This window comes from Pelodiscus sinensis, chromosome 11, assembly GCF_049634645.1.
Source record: "Pelodiscus sinensis isolate JC-2024 chromosome 11, ASM4963464v1, whole genome shotgun sequence".
NCBI classification, from domain to species: domain Eukaryota; kingdom Metazoa; phylum Chordata; order Testudines; family Trionychidae; genus Pelodiscus; species Pelodiscus sinensis.
This window is the reverse complement of record NC_134721.1, coordinates 34,899,162-34,923,979: the sequence shown is the minus strand read 5'-3', so window position 1 is coordinate 34,923,979 and position 24,818 is coordinate 34,899,162. Positions and strand designations below refer to the sequence as shown.

The following is a 24,818-nucleotide window of genomic DNA, read 5'->3' as shown; positions in this document are numbered from 1 at the left end:
AAAAACTGGGCAGTCTAGACATAGCCGCAGTGTTTTGGAAATACCATCCTGGCAGCACATGCAGAGTGCCCCCGCTGTGGCACAGCATTGCATACTGGTGTCCTTATGCTGCTACAGCATCGAGTATAACAACATCATGACAACCCCCAGAAAGCAGTATGACACATGGATGGGATGCTGTTAAGGATGTAAACTCTCATGTAAATTGTTATATGGTTAAATTATAAGTTTAACTGGTTAACTGCCCACCATGCCATGGGCAGGAGGGCACTGTAGCAGTTCCCCACCTGCAGTGCAGTGGGCCCTGATGGGCTGGAGCACCTTCTATGGCGCGGTGTGGAGGGCCCAGCTAGGCTGGAGCACCCACACAGGTGGAGGGCTGCTCCAACCAGGCCAGAAGCCGGTGAACCAGTTATCCTGGTAAGCATGCCAATAAGGCAATGCTTACCAATTAACTGGTTAATCAGTTAAACCATTACATCCCTAAATGCTATGGCATCTTATAATGTCCTCAAATTCTCCTGGCAGTTGCCAAAACCCCACAACCCAAATCTTCCACACAAAAAAGCAAGATCATGGAGAATCCACGGAGGGCAGCAGCTTTGGCTGTGGTGAGACAATTCCTTGCCTGTACTTGTTCTGTGTTTGTACAACTCCTAGCACAATTGGGAGCTGATCTGCAGTTGCCACACCTAGCTCTACTTCAGTGCAGAGAACAAATAACAATCATAATTTTATTTTCTAACCATAATAATCTTACGATCTGTCTACCACCAACAAGCAACTCTGCGGGCTCACAAAATCAGTGGCCAGAAAGGAACAATCAAGCCTGTCCTAGGTCTCAGCCAACACTGGCCACCCCAGGGATGGATCTGGCTCCTGCATTTGGAAAGCAGGATAAGGGACCCGCTGAAGGCAGGGAAGTGGGGATGGGTTCTGAGTGTCTTAGGGGATAGGACATTCGCCTGGGGAGCACTGTCTGGATTATGGGGTAATTTGGAAAACCAAATGAGCCCAGTTTCCACTAAAATAAGGTCAATTTGATGCAGCAGGCTGAGGAAACTCTGTGGTGCAACTTGCTGCTGCTTAGGAAAATCAGAGTCAGTAATATGATATTGTCCTTTCTTATCAGGTGTACAGCTTGGCCTCCAGCAGCAACGAAATACTAATGTACAGCACCTAGCACCTTGGAGCCCTGGCCCATGAGTGGGGCTCCTAGGCTTAGCTGAAATGCAAATCCCAAATATCAATGCTAACTTCTGAACACACACACCTGTTGTGAGAGTGTGAGCTGTGACCCAGCAATCAAAGGGCATCAGCACTGAATGGCTGTCTTTCGTGGAAGCAGTGGGGTAGCTAACAGCAGGGCCAAGGGGAATCATTCTTCCCAGAAGCCTGAACTCACAGCTGCATCTGATCCAGAGGAGCAGAGACTGTGCTTCTCCCAGCCACGGCGTGGCACAGACAAAAAGCCCAAAAGGAGCACTTGCCTCCACAAAGAGCTGGGGCTAAACTCAGGCCCTGGGAGTGGGCCTGAGGTGAGAAAGAGGGGATGGAGGTGCAAGAGTTCAGTGTTTTCCATAGATCTGTAACTCTACTATCCGAGAAGAAAGTGCATGTGTGCACCTGTGTCCCTGCTGCCCCCAGCAGGAGGGGATGAGCCCTGCTTTGTGTGCAAGTGCACACAGAGACTACATACAAAATTCCTTTGCTAAGTCCACGCTTCCTTGCTTTACTGCTGAATTATCGCTGAATGCTCAACTAGGAAAACGAAGGATCCCACAGCTAGGTAGACTCCAAGGGGGATATATATAAGCAGCCTGGGGCACTGCTCCAGGATCTCTCGGCAGTTGAGATCTCACTGCTCAAGAAGTGTGTCAGGCCTGGGGTATATCATTGGGAGGCTCAGCATAGGGACAGGGATCAGTCACTGCCCAGACACCGGGGGCTGAGCAGTATGTGTGGATCCAGCAGTTGAAGCCCAACACAACAAACCAGTGCCTGTTCAGAAACCAGGACTGGACCAGTTTGTGACCCCAGGGTGTTAGTAGGTGGCTGTCCCAGCTGTCTGCTTCACATAGCAAACATGCTGCATAAGGGCCGTACTAACTCCAGTTCTGAACCACTGTTCTCAGTATTAATTCAGGAAGAAGAGCATCCTATTGATTCCTCAGCATGGGTTCCAGTGGATTGATATTGTGTGGCAGGGGGAGTGTCACCAGATGGCGCTGTCACACATAGCCTCACAAGTAATTTTTTCTCCAGCTTTCAGTCTTTGAGGCTACACTATATTGTTTTTGGTTTTGTGATTCACCAAAATTCTTTTCAGATGTGCTTCAGCAATAGAATTCACTCTTTGCTTTTTAATTCACGTCAATTGTGGGGGGGCAAACTAGCTCTCTGGGAACTGGGGATGGATGTTTGGGTGGAGTTTACAGAAAGAATGGATTGTCTGTCGTGCTGTTTGTGTCCACCTCTGCTCTAAGACCGGTGCATATAATGCAGCAGATAAACAAGCTACATTAAGAAAATATCCACTTAATGCATCTCTCTTACTTCTTCTCTGATAGGAAACCAATTTACAAGGTTCTGACACCAGCTATGGCAGATGGACGGCAATATGAAATAGATGCTTTACAACAGAGGTCACATAAAAGGCTTTCCATGCAAAACCCTTCCTTGCAAAGGGGACTTTCTGTTCAGCTAATGGATATGGAGGAAGGTTAACTAGACAGAATAAAATACCATCACATTAACTTGTGCAAAGCAATTTGATTCAGAGTCCAGTCTACCAATTCTGCCCCTGTATTCTCTGATCCCTGATGCAAATCAATTGTGAAAAGCACTGCATGTGGGTCAGTTCCATGGTTGTATTGGACTCCTGCCGGAAAGAGTTATACACCGCAGCTCTCTAAGACTACGTCTGGACAGCAGCGCTATTTCAGGATACCGGAAGTATAGCTATTCCACGTCTTTAAACACGCCCATTATTTCAAAATAGATTTTGAAATAATGGGCATGCTATTCCAGCGTCCCTGTAACCCTCATTCCGTAAGGGTCAAGGGACGTTTCAGAATAGCACATCATTTTGAAATTAGATAAAAATAAGATACACAATGGCTGCGTCTAGATTGGCATGATTTTCCGGAAATGCTTTTAACGAAAAAGTTTTCCGTTAAAAGCATTTTCGGAACAGAGCGTCTAGATTGGCACGGATGCTTTTCCGCAAAAAGTGCTTTTGTGGAAAAGCATCCATGGCCAATCTAGACGCGCTTTTCCGCAAAAAAGCCCCGATTGCCATTTTCACGATTGGGGCTTTTGTGCGGAAAACAAATCTGAGCTGTCTATACTGGCCCTTTTGTGCAAAAGCTTTGCATAAAAGGGACTTTTGCCTGAATGGGAGCAGCATAGTATTTCCACAAGAAGCACTGATTTCTTACAATAGGAAGTCAGTGCTTTTGCGGAAATTCAAGCAGCCAGTGTAGACAGCTGGCAAGTTTTTCCGGAAAAGCAGCTGATTTTCCGGAAAAACTGGCCAGTCTAGACACAGCCAATTTGTGTAGTTCAAATTGCATAGCATTTTGACCTATGTGTGCAGTGTAGATGCACCCTAAGAATTTAAGTAATCTGAGTGAGAAGAAATGTCTTCCATCCTAATCCTGTGACAAATGAACACCAAAGAACTAAAAATCCAAGCTGGAGAATCCCAGATAAAAGGGACCCTTTCAAAAATTTGCATGTGTGATAAAGAGCTGGTTGTCTGACTCTATCTCTGTTATGGGGCTAGTATCTAAGCCTCTCAACAGATTTATCCCCATAACCTCCACAGGGCAGGGACTCATCTTTAGCCCACTTTACAAATGGGGTAATTGAGTGCTGAGCAATGAAGAGACACAAGCCCAGGTCACAGAGGGAGGCAGGATTTGAACTCAGGTCTCCAGAGTCCCAGCCCAGTGCCTCTGTTTAGAATTTGGTTTTCTTGGTTTCTCTGGCTTCTTTCTTCAGTTCTTCTTTCTTGCTCTTTTTCTTTCTTGCTCTAAAAACAAAGAGAGAAGAGAAGAACAAAAGCACCTAACAGCTGGATCGTTAAAAAGAACAATTAATAATTAATGACACTTTGTTCTTTCATCCTAGGCGTTTTAAAAGCTTTACACAGCAGTCCTTCTATCCATCCATCCCCATATACACCTAGGCTAGCTATCCATCCATCCATCCCCATGCCAGCACATCCCTAGCCATCACAAATGCCACAGCTCTCTATCTGTCCATCCGTCCATCCCCATACACATCCCTCTATCCACCCACACTCTACATCCATCTAGCACACATTCACACACTTCTGTCTGTACACACACACACACACACATTCATGTTTGCACACATACAGTCATGCTGAGATCCACATAGTCCACCCTATGCCCAGCCCCCCGTCCTCACACAGTGCCCAGTGTACCCACCTCTCCTCTACCTGCACCATCGTGTCAGCTAGTGGAACCCCCAAGGTCTCTGGTAAGCAATTGACCAGGATGCCAGCTGTGATGGGCACTGCCCCAAACAGGACATGGGGCAGAAAGGAAACAAAGGCCTGGGTCATCTGCACCATGGGGGCTGCCACTGCTCCCAGCCGAGCCATCATGTTAGTGACCCCCAGCCCTGTCTGCCTGTGGAGATAAGGAGGCCACCGAGAAGTAAGCAATCCCATGAAGGCTGTGCATTTTATACACATGAGAATATGGCCTGGTTTGCATATTTATAAATATGCAATTGATTATTTGCATAATCCCTTGCAGTCAATTCATTAATTCCCACTCCAGATCCATCAGTTCTCAGCTCCATCTCCTCACTGGATGGATGAATACCTCACTGATCCCCTCCCTCCATCAAGATTCACCCCCGCCACAGCTGCAGGGGCTCCCCCAATGGGCCTCTGAAACAGCCGCTTGGGACTTCAGGAGGGGGAAACTGAAAACAGGAGTGTCCCAGCCAAATGGGGATGCTCCACATGATCTGCCCCACTGTGTCCAGAGGGCGCAGATGAGGGGAGCTCAGCCGTGTCCCAGCGGAGGAGGGACTGGAATGTGTAGCTGAATGAGGGGGGAATCCCAGGGAGGAACATCTTGGACCTGAGCAATGGACTCAGGCTGGGCCTCAGGGCATCAACACCTCCCCACAAGTGGGGTATTAGATTGACCATCGCCGGTCACTAGAACCCAGGAGGCCTGGCTGCCAGCCCCTCTCCCTTTGCTTCTGACAGTGCTGCCCCTACTGATGCAGTCCAGCAGATGGCGCCACTCACCTGATGATGGTGGGGTAGAGCTCCGCGGTGTACAGGTAGGAGCAGCTGGAGCAGGAGGAGAAAAGCCCTTTTCCCAGGACAGTCAGGGTGAGCAGCAGCACCTCCATGTCTAGGGCAGCGAGGGGAGGAGGATCCAGAAAGCATCAGGCTGAGAAGAGCCACCCCCCCCATCCATGCGTTGTAGCCTCTTTTGCTCTGGGGTGTCTGTCACTAACTCCGAGATGCAGCATTAGGCGATAGGCAGCCCAGAAACAGCCTGCTAGGGCTGCATGGATGGGGCACTGGTCACTTACCAATCCCCCGAGCCACTTGTAGGGCTAGAATCTTGGTTACTGGCTGAACCTCCCTCCCTTCCCGAAAGCCACCCCAGCTCACCACACTTTCCACCCCACCACTAGCTCAATTTCCTGCACAGCGGGGAGAATGGGATACCAGGGGGTGGGGGCTTCGGGCTGGCCAGGCCTAGGGTCTGATCTGTGTGGAGCTCCGCGCTGGTGAAGCCCAAGGCAGCAGGGAAGGCTATGCCATCTTGGCAGAAGGCTCTGACCTCACCCTGTGACACTGGGATGCTGGCTAGGATGAAGAGTCCCCCCAGGGACAGGCAGGTGGCCAGTGTGAGCCGGCGCCCCAGGCGGTTGGTGGCCACAGCCACCAGCATGCGGAAGGGTATGTCCACAGCCCCAAAGATCAGCTGCACCAGGAAGATGCTGATGCCCGTGAAGCGCTGCAGGTCCAGGGCCAGGTGGTAGAAAGAGAAGCTATTGGCGAACCTGCCAGGTGGAAGGAAGAGAACTAGGGGGAGGGGTTCACAGATGGAGAAAATCTGGCTGTCTCCCTGCCCCATTCCTGCCTGCCTGCCTGCCTGTCTCTCCCTCCCTCATTAGTCTGTCTTCCCTTCATGCTGGTCTTTCCCTCTCCTCTGGTCTGTCTAGTTTTCCCTTCCAGTTTCTGTTTGTTTCTGTCTCCAGTTGTGCTGTGGGGATGTGGTGGAGACCTTCCTGTTCACATGGCAGGACCCCACAGGGTTTTGGTGTCACCCACATTTGCTTCTAGACACAAGCGCCTCATGGTAGCACCTAGTAGGTGCACTGCTCCCTCTGTGCCCCTACCAACATTTTGATTGCTAAATGGGGTGCTGCCACATCCCTGTTCGGCCCTCCCTGCACCCCTTCCTTTGCCTATGCATCTAGGGTTTTCTCTCCTAACTGAAGAAACTTCCCACTCTGTGACTAACCCAGCCACTAGGGGCCACTCAGCAAAGCTGAGACTCCCTCATACCTTCTCTTAGCTTAAATCAGAGTTGTGATGATAAACACCCTGTTCCCATACTGACCATGGAATCCTCTAGGGGGTTAAGCAGAATGGGGACTAGAACTCAGGTCCTCCTAAATATCTGATCCCCAGGGGAAGCTCTCCTCCTTGACTAGCCATTTTTACCATGATTTCTGACACCTGGCTGCCCCTAAGCCACACCCCCTGCCCTTTCTTTGCCCCTAAGCCTCTCTTCCTGCCATTTGAGACCAGGGGAATCCCCCACTTCAATCAGCAGTATAGAGGATCTGACACACAGCTGCCCCAAAGTCTTGCCCCCTGGTGCTTGAGCTCGAGGGGAACTTCACTCAACAGGGGACAGTGGTGCCACCACCCTCCCTAGTTAGTTTAAGGCACTAGTATTATTAGCCTGGGGGGTACTGATGGGGGCAAGGGGAGCTCCTTACCAGACCAGCATGAGGCAGCAGGTGACCACACGCATGGGCACGGTCCGGAACAGCTCCAGGGCAGAGCGCCGGGAGGGCCCCGAGCTCTCTTCCTCCTGCTGCATCTCCAGCCTCAGTGCCTGGGGAGGGAGAGAAGTTGTGACCTAAGAGCAGGGTGGAGAAATCACTCCCTCTTCTACAGAGGGGAAGATGGGCAGAGCCAGGGAGAGAGAACCTTTGGACCTGGCACCTATCCCCCTCCCCATCTCCAATCATGAGACCCTACTCCCCTCTCACAGACAGAGATAAAATCCAGGAGTTTTGACTTCCAGTTCCCTCTTCTCTAGCCACTAAACCCCTCGGGGTACCTGTGCACCTCACCTCCAGAGAGATGCCCTCCCCATCCAGCTTCTTGCCGTTGATCCAGGCTACCCGCCGCAGGTTCCTCAGTGCTATCTCAAGCCTGCGGTTGACGATGAGCCAGCGTGCAGACTCTGGGATCCACCTGGGCACGGGAGGATTGGACCACGGCTTAGAGAGACCAGAGGACCTGGTGCCTGCTGAAGACTGGGCACCCACATCGCCAGGGCAATGGAGCTGGGATTCCGTGCTTCCCTGGTAGTTGGTGTGTCAGGGGAACAGGGCTGCAGGGCCTCCTTTGTGCCAGGCAACAGGCTATCGCTGCCATGCAGCGTGAGCCCCCTCTGGGTTCCCAGACACAGGGCCTGAGCCTATAATGTCACCCCAGCCTGGATCCATGGCTGCCTGTGGATGTGTGGTGCCCCTGCCCTTTGGGCCCAAGGGCACCTACCAGCTGTAGAAGAAGAAGAGGAAGAAGGGCACGGAGGATGCCAGCTGGAGCTGGCGCCAGTCACGGATGGCGTATGCCAGTCCAGCCAGGAACATTTGGCCCAGAGTCAGGCTGCAGGAGAGGATGGCAGCCACCATGGCCCGGAACTGGGTTGGGATCCACTCCATGGCTGGGGACAATGGATAGGGTGAGACATGGCATCCTCCAACCTCACCTGCCTGCCCAACCTTGGAGAGTGGGGCTCAACCCCCACCCTCTGCTCTGGGTGGGACAGTGGGGGGAGAGCTGCCCCCCATGCACCAGCACATAGAGCCTGCCCCATGAGTCCCCTGTACCACCAAGGCCCCGTACACACTGGCCTCCCCACACAACCTCCCTCACATTCCTCCTCCAACACAGCCTGCCAAAATCCCCACAGCCCCCATCACAGCTCCCCTGCCCGCTGCCCACACCTCCAGAGCCCTAGGCCTCATAAATACCCCCCCTTGCACACAATCACTCTGCCCCCAATCTCACACTCAGCCCTCCGTGCCTGCCCCCCCCCCCCCCCCCACTCACTCAGGCTGATGCCATTGAGGGTGAAGCCAGAGGTGCCCATGCCGCTGAAGAAGCGGAAGGTGCAGTAGGCTGCCAGGTTGGGGGCGAAGGCGGCGCTGGTGCCCATCACACCCACCTGCAGCAGGGACCAGAGCAGCAGTGTCCGGCGCCCCAGCCTGCCAGAGGGGAAACAACACCAGAGAAAGGGGGGATACTAGGCTGGATGGGCCCAGGGGGCTGATGCTGGATGGGGGGAATACCCGGGTGGATGGGCTCAGTGGTCTGATCCTGGGGAAGAGGGGAGATACCAGGGTGGATGGGTCCATCGGGTGGTTGCGGGGGATATCACGCTGGATGGGCCCAGGCCATGGGGCTGATGGAGGGAGGATGCAAAGCTAGATGGGCCTGTGGGGTAATTGAGGAGGGCAGGGAGAGGGGAATATTGTTTTACTCACCTGTCTGCCAGGCCTCCATAGACCAGTGCTCCCAGCAGCACCCCTGCCATGTAGATGGACTGGGCAAAATCTTTGAGGGCATGTCGGGCACAGACCAGATGCCACTAGGGAAGATTGGAGAGAGGGGTGTGAACCCAGGGTGCCCCACGGCACCCTGCACTGCTGGGCTAAGGCTGAATGCATAATCAGCTGGGCTCCAGCGGCACAGCTGGCACAGAGGGTCAGGAACCACACCTATGTCTCCTGCGCCCACCTGAGCTACGTGAGTCCCAGCTAGTATCTGTCCCCTGGCAGCATCTGGAGCCAGGGCCCTACTGCGAGAGGCATATGTGCAGCTGAGCCTCACACATCAGTCTGTGCCCATGCCTGTGCCTGTAAGGGACCCCAACTGCACCGTGCCCAGCTGAGCCAAACCCATCCCACCTAAGCCCCATCTGAGCACAGCTCTGATCACCAAACCCCCAGCACCCTCCTGTGCCAGCCAAAGACACAGATGGGCTCTGAGTGCCTGTCGTGTCCCTACCCAATTTGGTACTGTGCCATCTGAGCTCACCTGTACCCAGCTAGGCCCGTTCAGAGCCCACCTGTGCCATCCCAGAGGCCCACTGCTGTCCATCCCCACCAGCCGCTCCCATGACTGCTTGAGCCCTGTGACCCCCACATCTTGGGCCCAAGCCTGCCACACCCATATCCTTCAAGTGCCCTCTGTCCCATCTATGCCTTGCTGATTCCACGTCACTCCTTTGTACCACCCACTGCTGCCTGACAAAGCCCTTATCCCCTTTCTTTTGGCCAGGACCTGATGCAGAGATTCCAGAACAGGATCCCCCCCAGCTCTGGGGTCTGGAATGACAGGTGGGGCCTGGAAAAAGGGGGTCATAGTTTTTTCCAAGCAGGTTACTGTGTAACCCAGCTGGGCACAGGGCAGCTGGCAGCACAACATGTTCCAGATGAGTGAAGAGGAGAATAAACTGGCACCAGATCCATGCCAAGGAAAACACTAGATCTGCCATCCATTATCCCAGCTCTTAGAGGGAGGCTCAGGCCGAATTTCTGCCACAGCAGGCCCCTCTGGGCTGGCAGGACAGACACAGAGGTACAAGCCCATGGGCAGCGCCAGGAGGGGTGATACCAAGGTAGAGATGCCATGTTTTGGGGCAGGATACCAAGCTCCCACCCTTTGTGTGGTGATTGGCCAGTGTCTACCCTATAGACAGGGACTGAGACTAGGGGCTGCCCTGTTAGAGCTGCTCCTCCGCCCCCCTGTTCCCTGCAGCACAATTCCTCCTAGCACTGTGCTGGGGTACTGGAGTCAGCACTGCCTGCGAGGGGGGAGTGCCCCCTCACCGAGTTCCTGGACACAAAGTCTCTCTGCGGGCCAGCACCAATTCAGGTGCTGAGTCACTCCCTCCCTTCTCTCTGAATCAGCACAATCAGCATGCACCCCATGGGAAATGCAGCCCCTACAGAAACCCCCCCCCCCACGTGACTCCCCAGAGAAGCTGGGCACTCCTTCAAGGTCTCCAGCCAACTACTTAACCACATGGGTGATTGCTCAGGTGATGAAATCTGTGAAGGGGCATTGCAGGTCACCATGGTGCTTGGCCAACAAGGCAGCCTCCATGCTAGCTCCTCCCACCTCCAGTTGGCTTGGACACGCTACTCCATGTCACCCCCTGGCTGGCACTGACTGTGCAGTCAATGCAAGGGCTCCTTCTAGTATGTCAGGACAGAGCTGAGGTCCCTGGACCACCAGTCTGTGAGCACCCACCCTTTGCTCCAAGCCCTGCCAGGTCACAGCCTTGGTCCAAATGATGGATCAGCCATGGATCAGATCATAGCTACAGCAGAGACATCTCCTCCAAGTAGCTCTACAGGGACACAGCAACCACAAAGCCCAAGCTATCTGTCATCAATATAAGGCATGGCCAGCCAAGTGCCTTAAGCAGAGTGGAGGATTTCCAGGACATGAAGCTAAGCCACAGTTTGAGCTTGTTAGACAAAGCTTTGCCACCAAACTGATCTAACAGTCCCCTATATCAAGCATGGCTTGTATGTCCCCAAGAGAAAGGAGAGACAGACACACCATGTAGTCTAGTAGGCACCTTGTTGTGCCAGTCTGATGCATGAAACAGTCTCAGACACTATGGGTGACAGCACAAACCCGAGAGGGAGGGGTGCGTGAGAGGGGGGTGGATGGGGACACAGATGGGTGGGTAGGTGGAAGGAGAGATAACCAGCCCATGATGTTGCCACAGATCCAAGTGCCCGCTCCCCTGGAACAATCCCTCACACTTCCCTCTGTACCTCAGTGATGATGGTAGAGCTGAAGATGCTCTTGTCATATGCCCAGCCATCCAGGCAGGACTCAGTGGTGTTGGTGCTATTGGGGGCCAGGAGCTGCCACTGTGGGGTGCTGAACTGCAAGCACCTCTCTGGCTCCTGGTTGCTGTCCATAGGAACGTAGAACTTCAGCAGATCTCCAGTCACCTCCGTAGTGTCATTGGCTCCCGCTGGGATGTGGCACCAGTGCCTGGGAACAGCAGCTGTGAAGTTCTGCAGGAAGTTATGAGAGGCTGCCATGAGGAGTGGGAGGGAGACCAGGGTGACAAGGAGGGTTTGGAAGAAGCCCATGCCTTGCTCCTTCTCCAGATGGACTCCAGAGGCCGTGGAGGCCATGGGGAAACCTTCCTGACTACCTGGGTAGTCTGCTTTTCCAGAGCCCCTGGCACATACAGCAATCAATCTATCTGCTCTGCCCTATGGTAGCCTGGCCTTCGGACCAAGTAAATCTTTGACCAGCATTCAAAGCAGAGTCAGGTGGGAAGCTGAGGACTTGGAGGAAGTGAGCAAGGGAACAAGGTCCAGCAGAAGACTTACATCTCAGAAGCATTACTCATCTACTAAAGTACTGGGCGGCAAGTGGCCAGGTCAAGAAATGCGACGCAACACTGACAGAGGCTGAATTGGCCAATGGTGGAGCTGGGGTAGTTGTTAGTCATGGACTTAAGGCTGTGACCCAGGAAGGACACCCAGTGAGGGGCTCCTGGGAGTCGTGTAAAAGCCAGGTCCCTCCCAGAGAGCAGGGAGAGCTGAGTCCCCCATGTGCATGCCCAGCCGCTGCGGCCAGGAGCGGGTTAGAATATCATTAAAATTGATGGATGCTGTGAGAGACAGTAAAGGAGAACAAGGCCTTGTGGCGGCTGCCACCCCTCTCTCACAGCAGGTGGACAAAGCGACGGCCTCCGAGTGCTGTCTGGCTGGAGGCAGGGGGTAGTATATGCAACTGAGATAAGCCCAGGCAGAACCAGAGAGACCATGAGGATGGAGACCTGATGTAGAGCAAGCAGCCATCTGGAAGCCCAGTGCTGCCCTAGGAGAATCCTACAGAGAGGCCCCAGGCAGGGCTGAGTGAAGCTTCGACCCAGGAACACGGACACTGTTTCCTCTTCCTGTGATTCCTCTGGGCTCAGGAAAACAGGGCTTGGTACATTCTGAGTGAACGAACGAGACACGTCCATAGACCCGACTCCAGTGGCAACTTCCCCTCTCAGCTGGACCAACGTACCACACCCCAAAGCCTCGGCTAGTCGCTTCGGTCCAAAGGGGTCACAGCACAGAAATGTGTGCGCACAGAGTCACGTGCCTGCACACACGCACAGACACAAATGCACATGCACATAATGTATACACCTAAATGTGTGTGTGCACATGTAACCCACATACCTAGTGTGGTTCACTGTCCCATGTAGTGGCACTTAGACCACTTATAGCAACAGATAAGAACAAGGGAGCTCTACAGCCTAAGCTTTTAGCTCAAAGGGTACAGGATCCTACACTAAGCTCCAGAGATCCCAGGTTCAAATCTGCCTAGTGGCGGTTACACACACACATGTTCACATGGATACTCATTCACAGACACCTGGACACAGGCATTCACATATATGTGCATGCACCATGGATACACCTAAATGTGCATATGCACACAAGCGCACATACACAAACAGAGCCGCAGGCAATTTCCAACTGCTGTTCTTGGCTTACTACAGGCTCATTCCCCCTTGTCTGAACAGGGAGGGAGGGGGTTAAGCTCTAGGGCTGAGATCCAAGGAGATACTCTGAGAGGGGCTGCTGCGAGCACAAAGGCAGCCCCTACCCCTGGGGTTGGCATGCGGCAAAACCCCCAGAGTCCCTGGCCTACAGTTCTCTCCCTGCCTCAGGGAGCAGCAATTTCGACGTCCTTCTCCGGGCCTGGGCCTGTGGGGGAGTAACAACAAATTTGACGGGGAGGGAATTCCCAGGATGGGCCATGAGGGCTAAAGCGCAGGTGGTGGGGGAGGCTGACTCTGCCCAACAGCACCTGCCTTAAGAATTTCAAGCACTTTATCATTGAGCTAAAATCCTGCAGGGAGCTGATGCATTTCAAGTTGTCAGGGAAAGCTGTCGTGGGTGTATGAGTGTGGGTGCAACTGTGTGTGTGTGTGTGTGTGGTGATCATGGCTGGGGTGAGGAGGATATGGTGCTTGTGAGCTTATTTGCATGGGGTGGTCATGTCTAAGCACATGTGCATGTGTGTGCACATGTGCACAGGGCTTGTTTGTGGTAGTTGCTGACAGGTTTGTGCATGTGGGGCATGCATGTCATGGTCATGTGTGAAAGATGATTTTTGTGTGTGCACATGTGTTTGTGTGTGCATGCATGTAGTGGTGATGACCGTGTGTGTGCTCCCATGACCGTTGTATGCTTTTGCCAGGGTACAGCTAGTGGCAGTGTGCCTGTGCTTTGATTGCATATGGTGTGGTTGTGTCTGCCTGCATGGGAGCGCACTACATACAGAGATCTGCATGCACTGTCAGAGGGACACAGGGATGCTCACTCTCCTGCCCCAGCCTGGAACATGCCAGTGCTGGTCACTAGCATTTTGCAGACAGTGGCTTGAGACATGAGCCCGGCAGCGTGCAAGGAATGCATCGCAAAAGAGGCCATTCATTCGGTGTTTTCCACTGGAGACTGCTTACCCCCAGGCCTGATTTGCAGGGGGAAGCTGCTATTCATAGAGGTAGCTGGGAATCCCGCCCGTGATGAAGGCCCAACACTGGGGTGTGCATTATTACTAGTATCATGGGCATGGCTAAAGACCCCAGCTGAGCTCAGGACCCCTGTGGGGTAGGCTCAGCACTGACCCAAAGATAGTCCCAGCCCTGAAGGGCTGTCAATCCAAACAAAGAGTGGGAGGGGAAACTGAGGCACTGAGCAGAGAAGGTCCTGCCCAAGGTCAATGGCAGAGCCAGGGACAGATCCCAGGAGCCCTGCCTCCCTAGCCAGTAGGCCAAGCTGCCTTTCAACTGACATCAATGACTCAGCCCCACTCACCATGAGGCTGGGGAACAGGGTAGTTGGTTTCTGAGACCTCACATCAGTGACTCCTTTTATTCAAGGTGTTGCCCTACCACCCAGCCCTCATGCTGCTGACCAGCGGGGGTTCTCTTCCTGTGTGGCAGGCCACAGCGGCTTCCCTTCTGTCTGGGCTCCTCTCTGCTTCACAGCTTGGTACTCAGCTGGCCATGACTTTTCCAGAGGACAGCCCTGGCAGGGGGGCAGTGTGGTCTCTCTGTGGGCAGGGAGCCCCTCCAGGATCCCCAAGAGGGATCAGGGCCAGGAATGCCCCCACAGCCACCAACCCTGGGAGGGCAGGGATGGTGGTAGTATAGAAACCTGACCTGCCCCACCAAACCAGACTCTGCTGCTTCCCCAGTAGGGTGGGGGGGGGGCACCGGGGAGAGAGAGCTGCAGTGCACAGGGGGCAGCAAGCCTGACCGTGCCCCGAGGAGGGTGGCAGAGCCCCAGCCAAGTTCCGCATGGCCCCTGCTGGGGCGCAGGCAGCAGTTTAAAAATGCCAAGGTCCGGGAGCGGCTACTTGGCACTTCTGACCCAGCCACCCTTCCCCTCCCAGCAGCAGCGGCTCCTGTAACAAGCTGTTGCCTGCACAAGAGGAGGAGGCAGCTGCGTGGCACCAGAAGCCCCGTGGGACAGGGCAGTCCTGCGGGGTGAGGAGGGGGCCGCGCAGTGGTGGGGCAGCTACAGTGGGTGGTGGACTGGCCAGAGAAGCACGCCGCCAGAAGCCTGTCCCTGCCGGCACAGCTCCAATGGGAGCGGCCCACAGGCTCTCCAGGGAATAGGGGAGTAGAATTTTCTTGCGGAACCCTTAGTTTCACTTTGCGGAACCTCAGGCTTCCACAGAACACCATGTGGGAAACACTGCCCTAGAGGGCCTAGTGGGCTACTACAGCACTGGGGTAACAGGAGGCTGTTCATACCACCACAGCCTCCCCCTTCTGCTAGAAGCCAGCACTTGATGCAGCCTCTGTAGTATGTGGAAGTTGCTATGCACATTGTCCCCAGTAGTCTTGTGGGATCCTGCCTGCTTCTGATCCCCATCACAGTCTCTTGGAGAGAGTGTGGTGCAGCATGGGAAATGCAACCCATCCAGGGAGCCCAGCCTAGGGAGAACAGGCACATGAAGCACCCAAACTATAAAACCGCAATGATGTACCAGCTATTCCCAAGATGCACAGCCCTCCCATCTACAAAATGGGGATGTAGTCTGGCCAGGGACCCATCTCATAGAGAAGGCAGGTGCAGGAGTCAGCCAAACTGCATTTCAGAATAAAATACATTGTTTTTCCCCAAAAAGAACATTTTCTGGAGGGAAAAACATGCCCTTGCCCCTGTTTCCAGAGGAGCGCCAGCCCTGACTCCATGTGGTGGTTGGGGTCCAGGGATCAGGGACCTGGAGCCAGAGGAACTTCTCAGTGCAGCTGGTTTATTTACAAAATGTACAGAAGGCCACAGGACCAAGAGCAGAAAATCTCACCTAGGCACCCCGCCCCACACACACATATCCTTATCCCTGCTCCCTGGGGGCTTGGACGCCACATATGGCCCCATTGGTGACTGTTATAGTTTGGATTCGGTTACCACACCTCCTGCATAGCTTGTCTGAGCAGTCTAGCTGCTCCCCAAACACTTGCACCTAGTGGTGAGCCACCGATGCTTTCAGAGCTCCCAGGCTTTCTTCCCACTTTGCCCCAAAGATCTGACGATCATCAGTTTGGCCTCAGGATCCAATCCAAGCCCAGCTTGGTGCTGACGCATCAGCAGGTGTGAAATCTGTTGGCAGGGTCTCAGTCCGCAGCAGGACATGAACCAGTGTCCCATGAGCCACCCCTGAGTACTCCTCCTTCCGGAGAGAATCATTTTAGGAGGATGGGTGTCAGGCCAATATGCACCACCAGAGGGAGCCAGTTCACAGCCCAAGCAGGCTAGAGGGAGGGGCAGGTGTCAGGCCAAAATACACCACAGAGGAGAGCCATTACAGTCACATCTGGCAAAGTTGTTTGGGGGAGTGTATCCCTGTTCTCTCCATGTCTCACAGGCTCCCTGTGTGCGAGGCGCAGGGCCCGTCATTAGCGGACAGCTCAGTGGCACAACTTGGTGCCCCCCGCCCACCGTTTGCCCTGTCTCTTTAAGGGCGCTGAGCCCTAAGTTGCAAAGGGAGCAGCAGGTGGCTTCCCCCTCCATGATGGCCCTTTGGTGCAGCCTGCACCTGTGCACCGAGGGCCCAAGGCTGGAGGTCTTGGGGGGCAGGGAAGGCTGCTCAGATCCTGGTTGAGTGGACAATGTGATCCATGTTCTCCTCAACAGGCGCCTCCTCACCTTTCCGCCTTGCTCTGGAACCAGAGAGAGAGGGAATGAAAAGGGCTGCAGGGGCAGGTGGGAAGGGATTGACGGGGAAGGAACAGAGGTTTACGGGGGAGGGGAATATGAAAGGGCAATGGGGGACATGCGCCACCAGCCCGAGTGTCTCACCTGGCCTCCACCTCTTCTATGCTGTCCAGCAGGGGGACATTGTGCATCTCTGGCAGGAAGCAGGCAGCGACACCGGAGACGATGGGAGCCACCCCGAATATCACCAGCGGCAGGAAAGGAAATTGCTGCCCGGCCACCAGCACCACTGGGGCCACCATGCCAGCCAGACGAGCCACCACGGTGGTGAAGCCAGTGCCTGTCTGCCTGCCAGTAACAGCGTATTGTGAGAGACTTGTAATAATAACAGGATGACCCGCATGGAGAAGGGGCCACCTCTAGGATGGAGCACAGAGGCTGTTGTGACAGGGAGCTCTTTCCTGGCACTGAGGCAGCCACCTCTGGGGTGGAGCGCGGGGATGTTTATACTGGGATCCCTCACTTGGCTCTGAGATGCAGCTGCCCGTGGAATGGAGCACAGAGGCTGCCTATACAAGGATCCCTCACTCAGTACTGTAATGCAGCCATCTCTGGGGTGGGGCGAAGGGGCTGTTTATTCAATCACAGAGATGTGGATTTTACCTGACAGCAGTTGGAAAGAGCTCTCCTCCATACAGATAGGAGCAGACGGAGGAGGCAGCCAAGCATCCTTTTCCCAGCACCACAAGAGTCAGTCGCACCATCAGCATCTCTGGGGAGAGAAGGGATGGGGATGGAGAACTGGCCTTCTCTGAGGTCACAAAGCCCCGTGCAGGTTTTCCTCACTATAGCCCCACATCACAGCTGCCATGTGAGCCGTAAAAAATATCAGTGCAGCATTTCACATGGGGAAAACTGAGGCATAAGACTGCACAAGGAGAATGACTTGTCCAAAGCAGTGGCAGAGCAATGAATAGACTCTTAGACAGTGTTTCTTAAAGCGTGTTCTGCGGCACACCGGTGTGCCGTGAGACAGTCGGAGGTGTGCCGCAGAGAACAGAGTTCAAAATGGCCGCCCTTAAAAGGTCAATGTCTTTTTTTTTTTTTTTTTGTTCAACCCTTGGTGTTCCGCATAAAATAAATTATTGTTTGGTGTTCCTTGGTCTTCAAAAGTTTAAGAAACACTGCTCTAGGAGCTCTGACCCCCAGCTGCCCACCCTGTTCCAATCACCAGACCCCATTGCCCTTCCAGAACAGGGCCTAGAACCCAGGAGTCCTGGCTCCCAGCTCTGCCCTCTTACCCTAACCATCTCGCCTGAAGGTCATAGGATGGGAGATGTGGCAGAGCCATGTCACGAGGGCCTCCTCCACTTCCCAGCTCAGAGGACCTACCTGACACCCATCACTACTGGAGGTTGAGTAGGCTGAGAATGTGGCTCCCAGAGGGCTCCTTACCTCTGGGCACAGGGATGTTCCCCAGCAGGAAGGTGCCAGCCAGGATGAGGGAGCTGGCCTGGACAGCTCGGCGCCCAAAGTAGCTCAGTGCCAGGGCACAGGCCATCTTGGCCAGGATGTCAATGGCTCCAAAGAACGTCTGCACCAAGAAGATGTCCAGGCCAAAGGCCTGCAAGTCCATGGAGAGCCCAAAGTAGGCCAAGTTGGTGGAGAAGCTGCAGGGCAGAGGGGAGGTGGATCAGGGGCAATGTCCTCTCTAATTTTTCCAGCTATGCGCAGAATAAATTTTGGCATGTGCACCAAGGCATGTGAGGATGTGCACCACCAGTAGGAACACAGGCTGCTGGCTACCGGCATTGTGGGCACTCTGCTAATCAGCTGGGCAGCATTTGAATCCCTCGAGTGGCCGCCCAAGTGCTCAGCTTACAGGGAACACTAGTCATGGCATCAGGCAGGAGTCACAGGTGGTATGGAGAGCTCAGCGAGGCTGTGACAGCTGGGAAGTGGGGGAGGCCTTTGTGATATGTGTCCATCCTCCAAGGTACATTTGTGTCCTCTCCCTCCTCCAACCCCGTCCATCCTCATAGATGTGTCCCTCTGTTCCTCCATCCTCTCCTTAGATCCAGGCAGATGTGTCTGTGTCCATGTATCCTCATTACTAAATCCTAGACATTCAACTATATGTCCCTCCCTCCCCCTCTGGCTCGCCCATGGATCCTCTTTTCCTTATCTATCTACCACCAGAGCTGCTCTTTTAGCCTGTTGCAGCCTTCCCCTTCCACCCGCACCCACCACTATCTGGCCGTCCCCCAATAGGTGCCTTTATCCCTTGTGTACAAATGGCTCCGGCGCTGGAGACTCTGAGCCCCAGGCTGGCTGGGCAGAGAGCCCTTACCTGACACTCATAAGGCAGCAGGTGATGCGTCTCATGGCCGGCGTGCGGAACAGGTCCAGGCAAGAGCAAGTGCCTTTCTTGGGTGGGCTGCCCCCCACTCTCTCCAGCACCTAGGAGACAGCAGGTGGCTCAGCAGGGCCCCAGGGGAGGAGGAGGCAGGACACAGACTCGATCCTTCGCTTGGCCCCAGGGCTGTGGGGGTGCTGCCTGCACCAAGCTGGCCCAGCCCAGGGCCTTCCCAGCCCCAAAGCCCCATCCCCCATCTCACACCCAGTAGGGACGGGAGCCTTGTAGGGCTGAGACTGAGGGCAGGAGCTCAGCATGACACCCGAACATGGCTTCTGCCCTTGGCATCTGCCCTGGAAGTCTGGGCATTGGGTAACAGGGAGAGGGGGTAACATGGTGGGAGGGAAATCTGAACAACAGATTGAGGGATGGATGGGTATTTGGCGAGAGAGAGAGGGATGGGTGTGTGGGGAGAGAGAGGGACAAGTGTGGGGGAGGAAAGGGAGGGATGGGTGTGGGGAGGAGGGAGGGACAGATGTGTGAGAAGAGGGATGGACGGGTGTGTGGAAAGAAGAAGAGATGGGCAGTGGGGGGGAAGCATGGGTATGTGGGGAAAGGGAGGGACAGGTGTGTAGGGGGAGGGAAGCATGGGTGTGTGAGGAGAGGCAGGGACAGGTGTGTGGGGGGAGGGAAGGACGGGTGTATGGGGGAGGGATAAGTGTGTGGGGAGAGGGAGGGATGGGTGTGTGGGGGAAGGGAGGGAGGGTGTGTAGGGGGAGAGAAGGACAGGTATGTGGCTGGGAGGGAGCAATGGGGAGGAGGGAGGGATGAGTGTATGAAGAGGGGGAGGGACGCATGTGTGACGAGAGGGAGGGACAGGTGTGGGGGGGAGAAAGGGAGGGCGTGGGGGGGAGGATATGTGAGGAGAGGAAGGCATGGGTGTGTAGGGGGAGGGATGGGTCCGAGGAAAGAGGGGGGGATGGGTGCGTGAGGAGAGGCAGAGATGGGGGTGTGAGGAGAGGGAGGGATGGGTGTGTGGGGAGAGACAAGAATCTACCGAATGGGGCAAGGAGATGGGCCAGGTGCCAACACACTGGGGAGTGGGGCTCCCCAAGTATCCCCCTCCCCCTTCCTAAGGCCAGCTGGGTGCCAGGGCTGGGACATGCTGTGACCCCTGGGGTCAAAGGACACTGTCTCACCTCCAGGGAGAGGCTGTTCCTACCCAGCTGTTTCCCATTGATGCGGGCCACCCGTTGCAGAGTGCTCAGCGCCATCGCAGGCCTGTGGTTGACGAGGAGCCAGCGCGCAGACTCTGGGATCCACCTGGAGAGGGGAGAGCCAGGACTCCACTCAGACATGGCTGATCGGGGGGGGAGGGGGGGTTAGCACTTTGCTCTCGTTTCTTCAGCCCCGTTTTATGGAGGAGGCATAGGGGGATGTAATTTGCCCCCAGCAATGTCATAGAGTTAAGCAGTGGCAGGGCTGGGGGGACAGAACACGGCCCTCTTCCCAGCTCTTACCACTAGACCCCACACCCTCCCAAAGCAGGGAGTAGAGCCCAGGGGTCCTGGGCCCCAGCCCCCTGCCCTCACCACAAGACCTCCCTCCTCTCCAAAGTCCTTCTGGGGATGGGGAACTCACCAGATGCAGAGGAAGAAGACGAAGAAAGGGGTGGAAATGGCCAGCTGCAGCCAGCGCCAATCCCGGATGCCGTAGGCCAGGCCGGCCAGTACCACCTGGCCTGCCGTGCTGCAGTAACTCAGCCATGTCACCACCAAGGCGCGGGACTTGGTGGGGACCCATTCCAGACCTGGGCAGGGGCAGAGGGATGGAACATCTAGCTGGGGGGTGACTCTTGAGCCCTTTCTTCAGACCAAGCTCCCACCATGGCTATCACTCGTGGGCCTCATCCCAGGCCTGCCTTGAGGAAGGGCAGTTCATTTCTGTGTCCCTTTCAGGCCCTGACTTGAGCCTCCCACAATTAGGGCCAGATGAGATTCCTGCTAGGAACTGGGCTGAGAGAGGCCCAGCAAACTCCTTGCACACTATGCAATAAGACACTGGATGGGGAAGGTCCCTGGGCAGCATTAACCTGGATTAGAGTTGGTCCCATACCCCATTCCCCACCCTCTTGAGCCAGCCAGTCCTCCCACTCTGGGGCCAGATTGGAGCGGTGCCCAGTGGAGCTGAAAGGGCCCATATCCTATTCCCCATTAGCCAGCTGCCCTGGGGCTGCATTGTAGCTGGTGCCCCTAGAGGGGAAAGGCCCAGGACCCATTCTCCCTGCCCTGGGGATACTCACTGAGGCAGATGTAGTTGAGGAGGAAGCCTGACAGGCCAACCCCGCTCAGCAGGCGGAAAGCGCAGTAGGTGAGGAAGTTTGACGAGAAAGCAGCACCAGTTCCCATGACAGCCACCAACAGCAGAGAACCTAGCAGGACGACCCGCCGCCCAAACCTGCATCACAGAGGGGAGGGTCCACAGTAAGACCCCAGAGGGAGCGACGTGGGTCTCACAGGACAGATTGTTCACCTGTGGTGCTCACTGCCACAGGAAACTGCAGCATGTGGTCAGGCATCTCTGATTGTCTGACGTAGGTAACTGACAGCTGAGAATTACTGATCAACAGCAACTGCCTCGGATCACTGGTCATTCCTGGTTAATAACTGATCATCAAAAAAAGTGACCAGCACTTGGTCACTGATCATCGATAGCTAGTAAACTTGTAACCAACCGAGCTTGGCTGTACACTCAGTTCCCTAGCATTTCTTGCTCTGTCTGCAGCTTTGAATGCTGCATCTGGTCCAGTTCAGACTATCAGGGAATGTGCAAGACACCAATGGCTAAAATGCTAAGGGGATGTTGGGCACAACTGACGAAGAGAAATGGAGGGTATCCAGAGATCCAGCAGCATTTCAGCAGAGCCCCAGCCTCAAGCACCTCCACAATTGTCTTGATCAAAATACCAGCTGAGGGCACTAAATAATGCCCTAGCACAGGGGTGCTCATACTTCATTGCACTGAGACCCTCTCTGACAACAAAATGACCCAAGGAGGAGGGACCAAAGCCTGAACCTGTCCAAGCCCTGCCACGCCAGGCGGGAGGTGGTGGGGAGCATAACCGAAGCACAAGACCCTCCACTCCGGGTGTGGAGCCTTATAGCCTGAGCCCCGCTGCCCAGGGCTTCAGCACCAGACGGTGGGACCTAGGCTTAAGTCCAGGCTTGAGAAAGTCTAACACTAGCTCTGGCAACCCCATTCAAAGGGAGGCGCGACCCACTTTGGGATCGCAATCCACACTTCAAGAACCTCTGCCCAGCAGCATGCCAACACCCCCTCTCAGCTCTGCCCATCCTCCGCACAGGGTGTAACTGTGGGGGGCATGGCCTGAATGACAGCTCCTGGATAAGTAACAATGAGGAAAGGGGAAATAGCGAACATGGGAGAAAGGAAGTGAGCCCACAGCCCCTAGCACTGGGGGAGAGTGAGTGACCCTGGCATGAGGGAAGCAGGGGCTTGCAGTGAGTCCCTGAACTAGAGGGGCTAGGAGGGTGACGCAGAGGGGGCTGTGCATGGGATGGAGGGATGCCCTGTGTGTACAAGTGCTGGGCCAACCGAAGCAGAAAAGTATGGGACCCCTTGTTTCCTTGCTAACACCTGTTGGCTGAGGGCTGAGCATCAAGCCATGAGCTGGGACTGCACCACAACCCATGGTTAACAGGCGGCGCTGCAGAGCGGAGCTGCAATAACCAGCTAGTAACAAGTGAGGAGTAACTGCTCGGCCCAGTGTCAATGGAATGACGGAGCAGGACCATGCATCTGAGCCAGGGAAGCAGAGGCTGAGGGGGGCACGGGCTGGATGGGCCCAGTGATCTGATCCAGGTTGCAGGGGGATACCAGTCTGGAAGGGCACATTGGTCTAATCCTGGGGGAGAGATAACAGGCTAAATGGGCCCATTGGTCTGAGCCAGGGCAGAAGGGAGAGGGGATCTGAGCCAGGCTGGATGCACCAGGGGGTTGTTAGGTCCAGCCCCACCCCCCAGCACCAGAGGCGTAGCGAGGGTGTTATGCTCCTGGGTGCAAAGGCAGAATTTGCACTTCCCCCCACCACCATGTAGGGGGGCTCTAAACCTGGCGCACAGCTGAGCCCGACCCTGGGAGGAAGGGCGAAGCTGGTACCGCATCTTCCTCCATCCCCTCCAGTTTGGAGCTGGGCCCCTGAACACACGAACCCGCCAGCGGAGATGGAGGAGGGTCGGGCTGGGGGTGGAGAGGTGAGGAGGCTCCAGCCGGTGGGCAGAAGAGGAGCAGGCGAGCTGAGGAATAGCAGGGTGGTGGAGGGGGACTAAATTGGCGCCCCCCCCAGCATGGCACCTGGGGGCAACTGCCCCTCCCCACCCCCCGTTGCTATGCCACTGCCCAGCACCCACCTGTCTGAGAAGATGCCGAAGAGGAGGGCTCCAAGCAGCACCCCTGCCATGAACAGCGTCTGCGCCAGTGCTGGGAGGGGGCCCAGATCACACACCAGATCCCACTAGCAGACAGACAGACAGTAAGATATAGGTCATGATACCCCCAGGGGGCCCCTCGTAATTAGCAGCTTGGTCTGGGGGACTGGAACTCCATAGCCACCCATCCCCCAGCACTCAACTGTCCCCCACATCCTCCTCTGGCCTCCCCATCTGCTCCCCACTCTTCTGTACTCCCAGTTCCTCCCCTCTTCATCCCTCACTTCCACTGCCCCTCTCTCTCTGCTGTATCCCCTCCCCTAAGTGCATCCTTCATGTCTTCTCCTCCATCCCTGCCCCCAGCAGGGCTCTGACGCAGGGCAGCAGGGAGGAAGGGGATTCCCAGCTATACCTCCGTGACGATGGTGGAGGAGAAGGTGCTGTGATCGTAGTACCACCCGTCCTGGCAGGGCTCTGTCTCTCCTGCTCTGCCCAGCGAGCTGTTGAGTCTTGGATGCTGCCCAGGGGTGCCTGCCAAGCGCCAGCACCGCGCCGAGTGCAGAGCCAGGAAGATCCCCTCATGAGCTGCAGTGGTGTTGCCCACCCAGCTGGCGTTGGCGCCTGGTGGCAGGGGGCGGCACTGGTGTTCAGGGGAGGCAGCACTGAAGTTCTGCACCAGGTTGTGGCTGGCGATGAGGAGGGCAGGCGCGGTGAGCAGCAGGACACAGAGGAGCTGGAAGGGACCTGCACTGCCCACCTTCTCCAGGAGGTCACCAAAGGCCATAGCTGGGACAGCAGTGGTGGGGGAAATGGATCTGGGGCTCCTCCTGGGGTGACTGCAGGGAGAGACTGGTGCCTCAAGGGAGAGATGGGCACAGGCACCTGCAGGGAGAGATGAGCATAGATGCCCTTAAGGAGCAGCTCTTCCCTGCTCCTGGCTGGCTGCTTTATATAGCCAGCGAGGGGACGGTAGAGAGGGGGGTTAACGATTGACTCCTGCCATGTTATGTAGCAACCAAGGGTGCCTCCCCTTCCTCCTCACAGTGAGGGGCAGCTGCTCACAAGGAGGAAGGAAACATGGAGGCAGGAGGAAATGGGCACTGGAGACGGGGAACTGGGCTCCAGGGCAGGAGCTGAGGAGAGAGGGCTGGCTGCCAGACTGGGCAGCTCCACTGGGGCCTGGGCACTGACCCTACCCCAGACACTGGAGAGCAGATATTGGTGCTGGCTCTGCCCATGGTACTGAGGCAAGACGCTGGCACTGCCCCAGCAGTGGCTCATCCCCCAGCAAGCTGGCACTAGCCACAGACCAGTCAAGAGTGTTGCTGGTGATGCAGAGTGAGAGAATTCTGGGATGACTTGCCACCCATCCCTCCTGGGTTGAGGAGGGCTCCTTGGACAATGTGCCTCATGGGCAACAAGCTGTGTCCAGTGTCAGACCCTGCCAGGAGCCCTGGCTTTGCCCTCATTTACCTTTTTATGTTTCTGCCCCT

The 24,818-nt window shown here is 55.5% G+C and overlaps 2 protein-coding genes across 2 annotated transcripts; both read right to left on the bottom strand.

The window, feature by feature from the left end:
* Positions 1 to 182: 182 nt before the first annotated feature.
* Positions 183 to 11,586, bottom strand: LOC102461765 (solute carrier family 22 member 6-B). Its single transcript, XM_075939164.1, has 10 exons — positions 11,104 to 11,586; positions 8,797 to 8,900; positions 8,363 to 8,517; positions 7,805 to 7,973; positions 7,375 to 7,498; positions 7,015 to 7,133; positions 5,849 to 6,066; positions 5,297 to 5,405; positions 4,458 to 4,661; positions 183 to 4,036 (listed from the first exon to the last, which is right to left on the bottom strand). The coding sequence occupies exons 1-10, from the start codon at positions 11,473 to 11,475 to the stop codon at positions 3,964 to 3,966; spliced, it is 1,647 nt and encodes a 548-aa protein (XP_075795279.1). The 5' UTR covers positions 11,476 to 11,586; the 3' UTR covers positions 183 to 3,963.
* Positions 11,587 to 15,599: 4,013 nt separating this feature from the next.
* LOC112543612 (solute carrier family 22 member 6-like) lies at positions 15,600 to 24,251 on the bottom strand. Its single transcript, XM_025178187.2, has 10 exons — positions 23,738 to 24,251; positions 23,308 to 23,411; positions 21,180 to 21,334; positions 20,519 to 20,687; positions 20,077 to 20,200; positions 18,872 to 18,981; positions 17,977 to 18,191; positions 17,185 to 17,293; positions 16,666 to 16,869; positions 15,600 to 16,526 (listed from the first exon to the last, which is right to left on the bottom strand). The coding sequence occupies exons 1-10, from the start codon at positions 24,107 to 24,109 to the stop codon at positions 16,454 to 16,456; spliced, it is 1,635 nt and encodes a 544-aa protein (XP_025033972.2). The 5' UTR covers positions 24,110 to 24,251; the 3' UTR covers positions 15,600 to 16,453.
* Between the last annotated feature and the right edge of the window lie 567 nt (positions 24,252 to 24,818).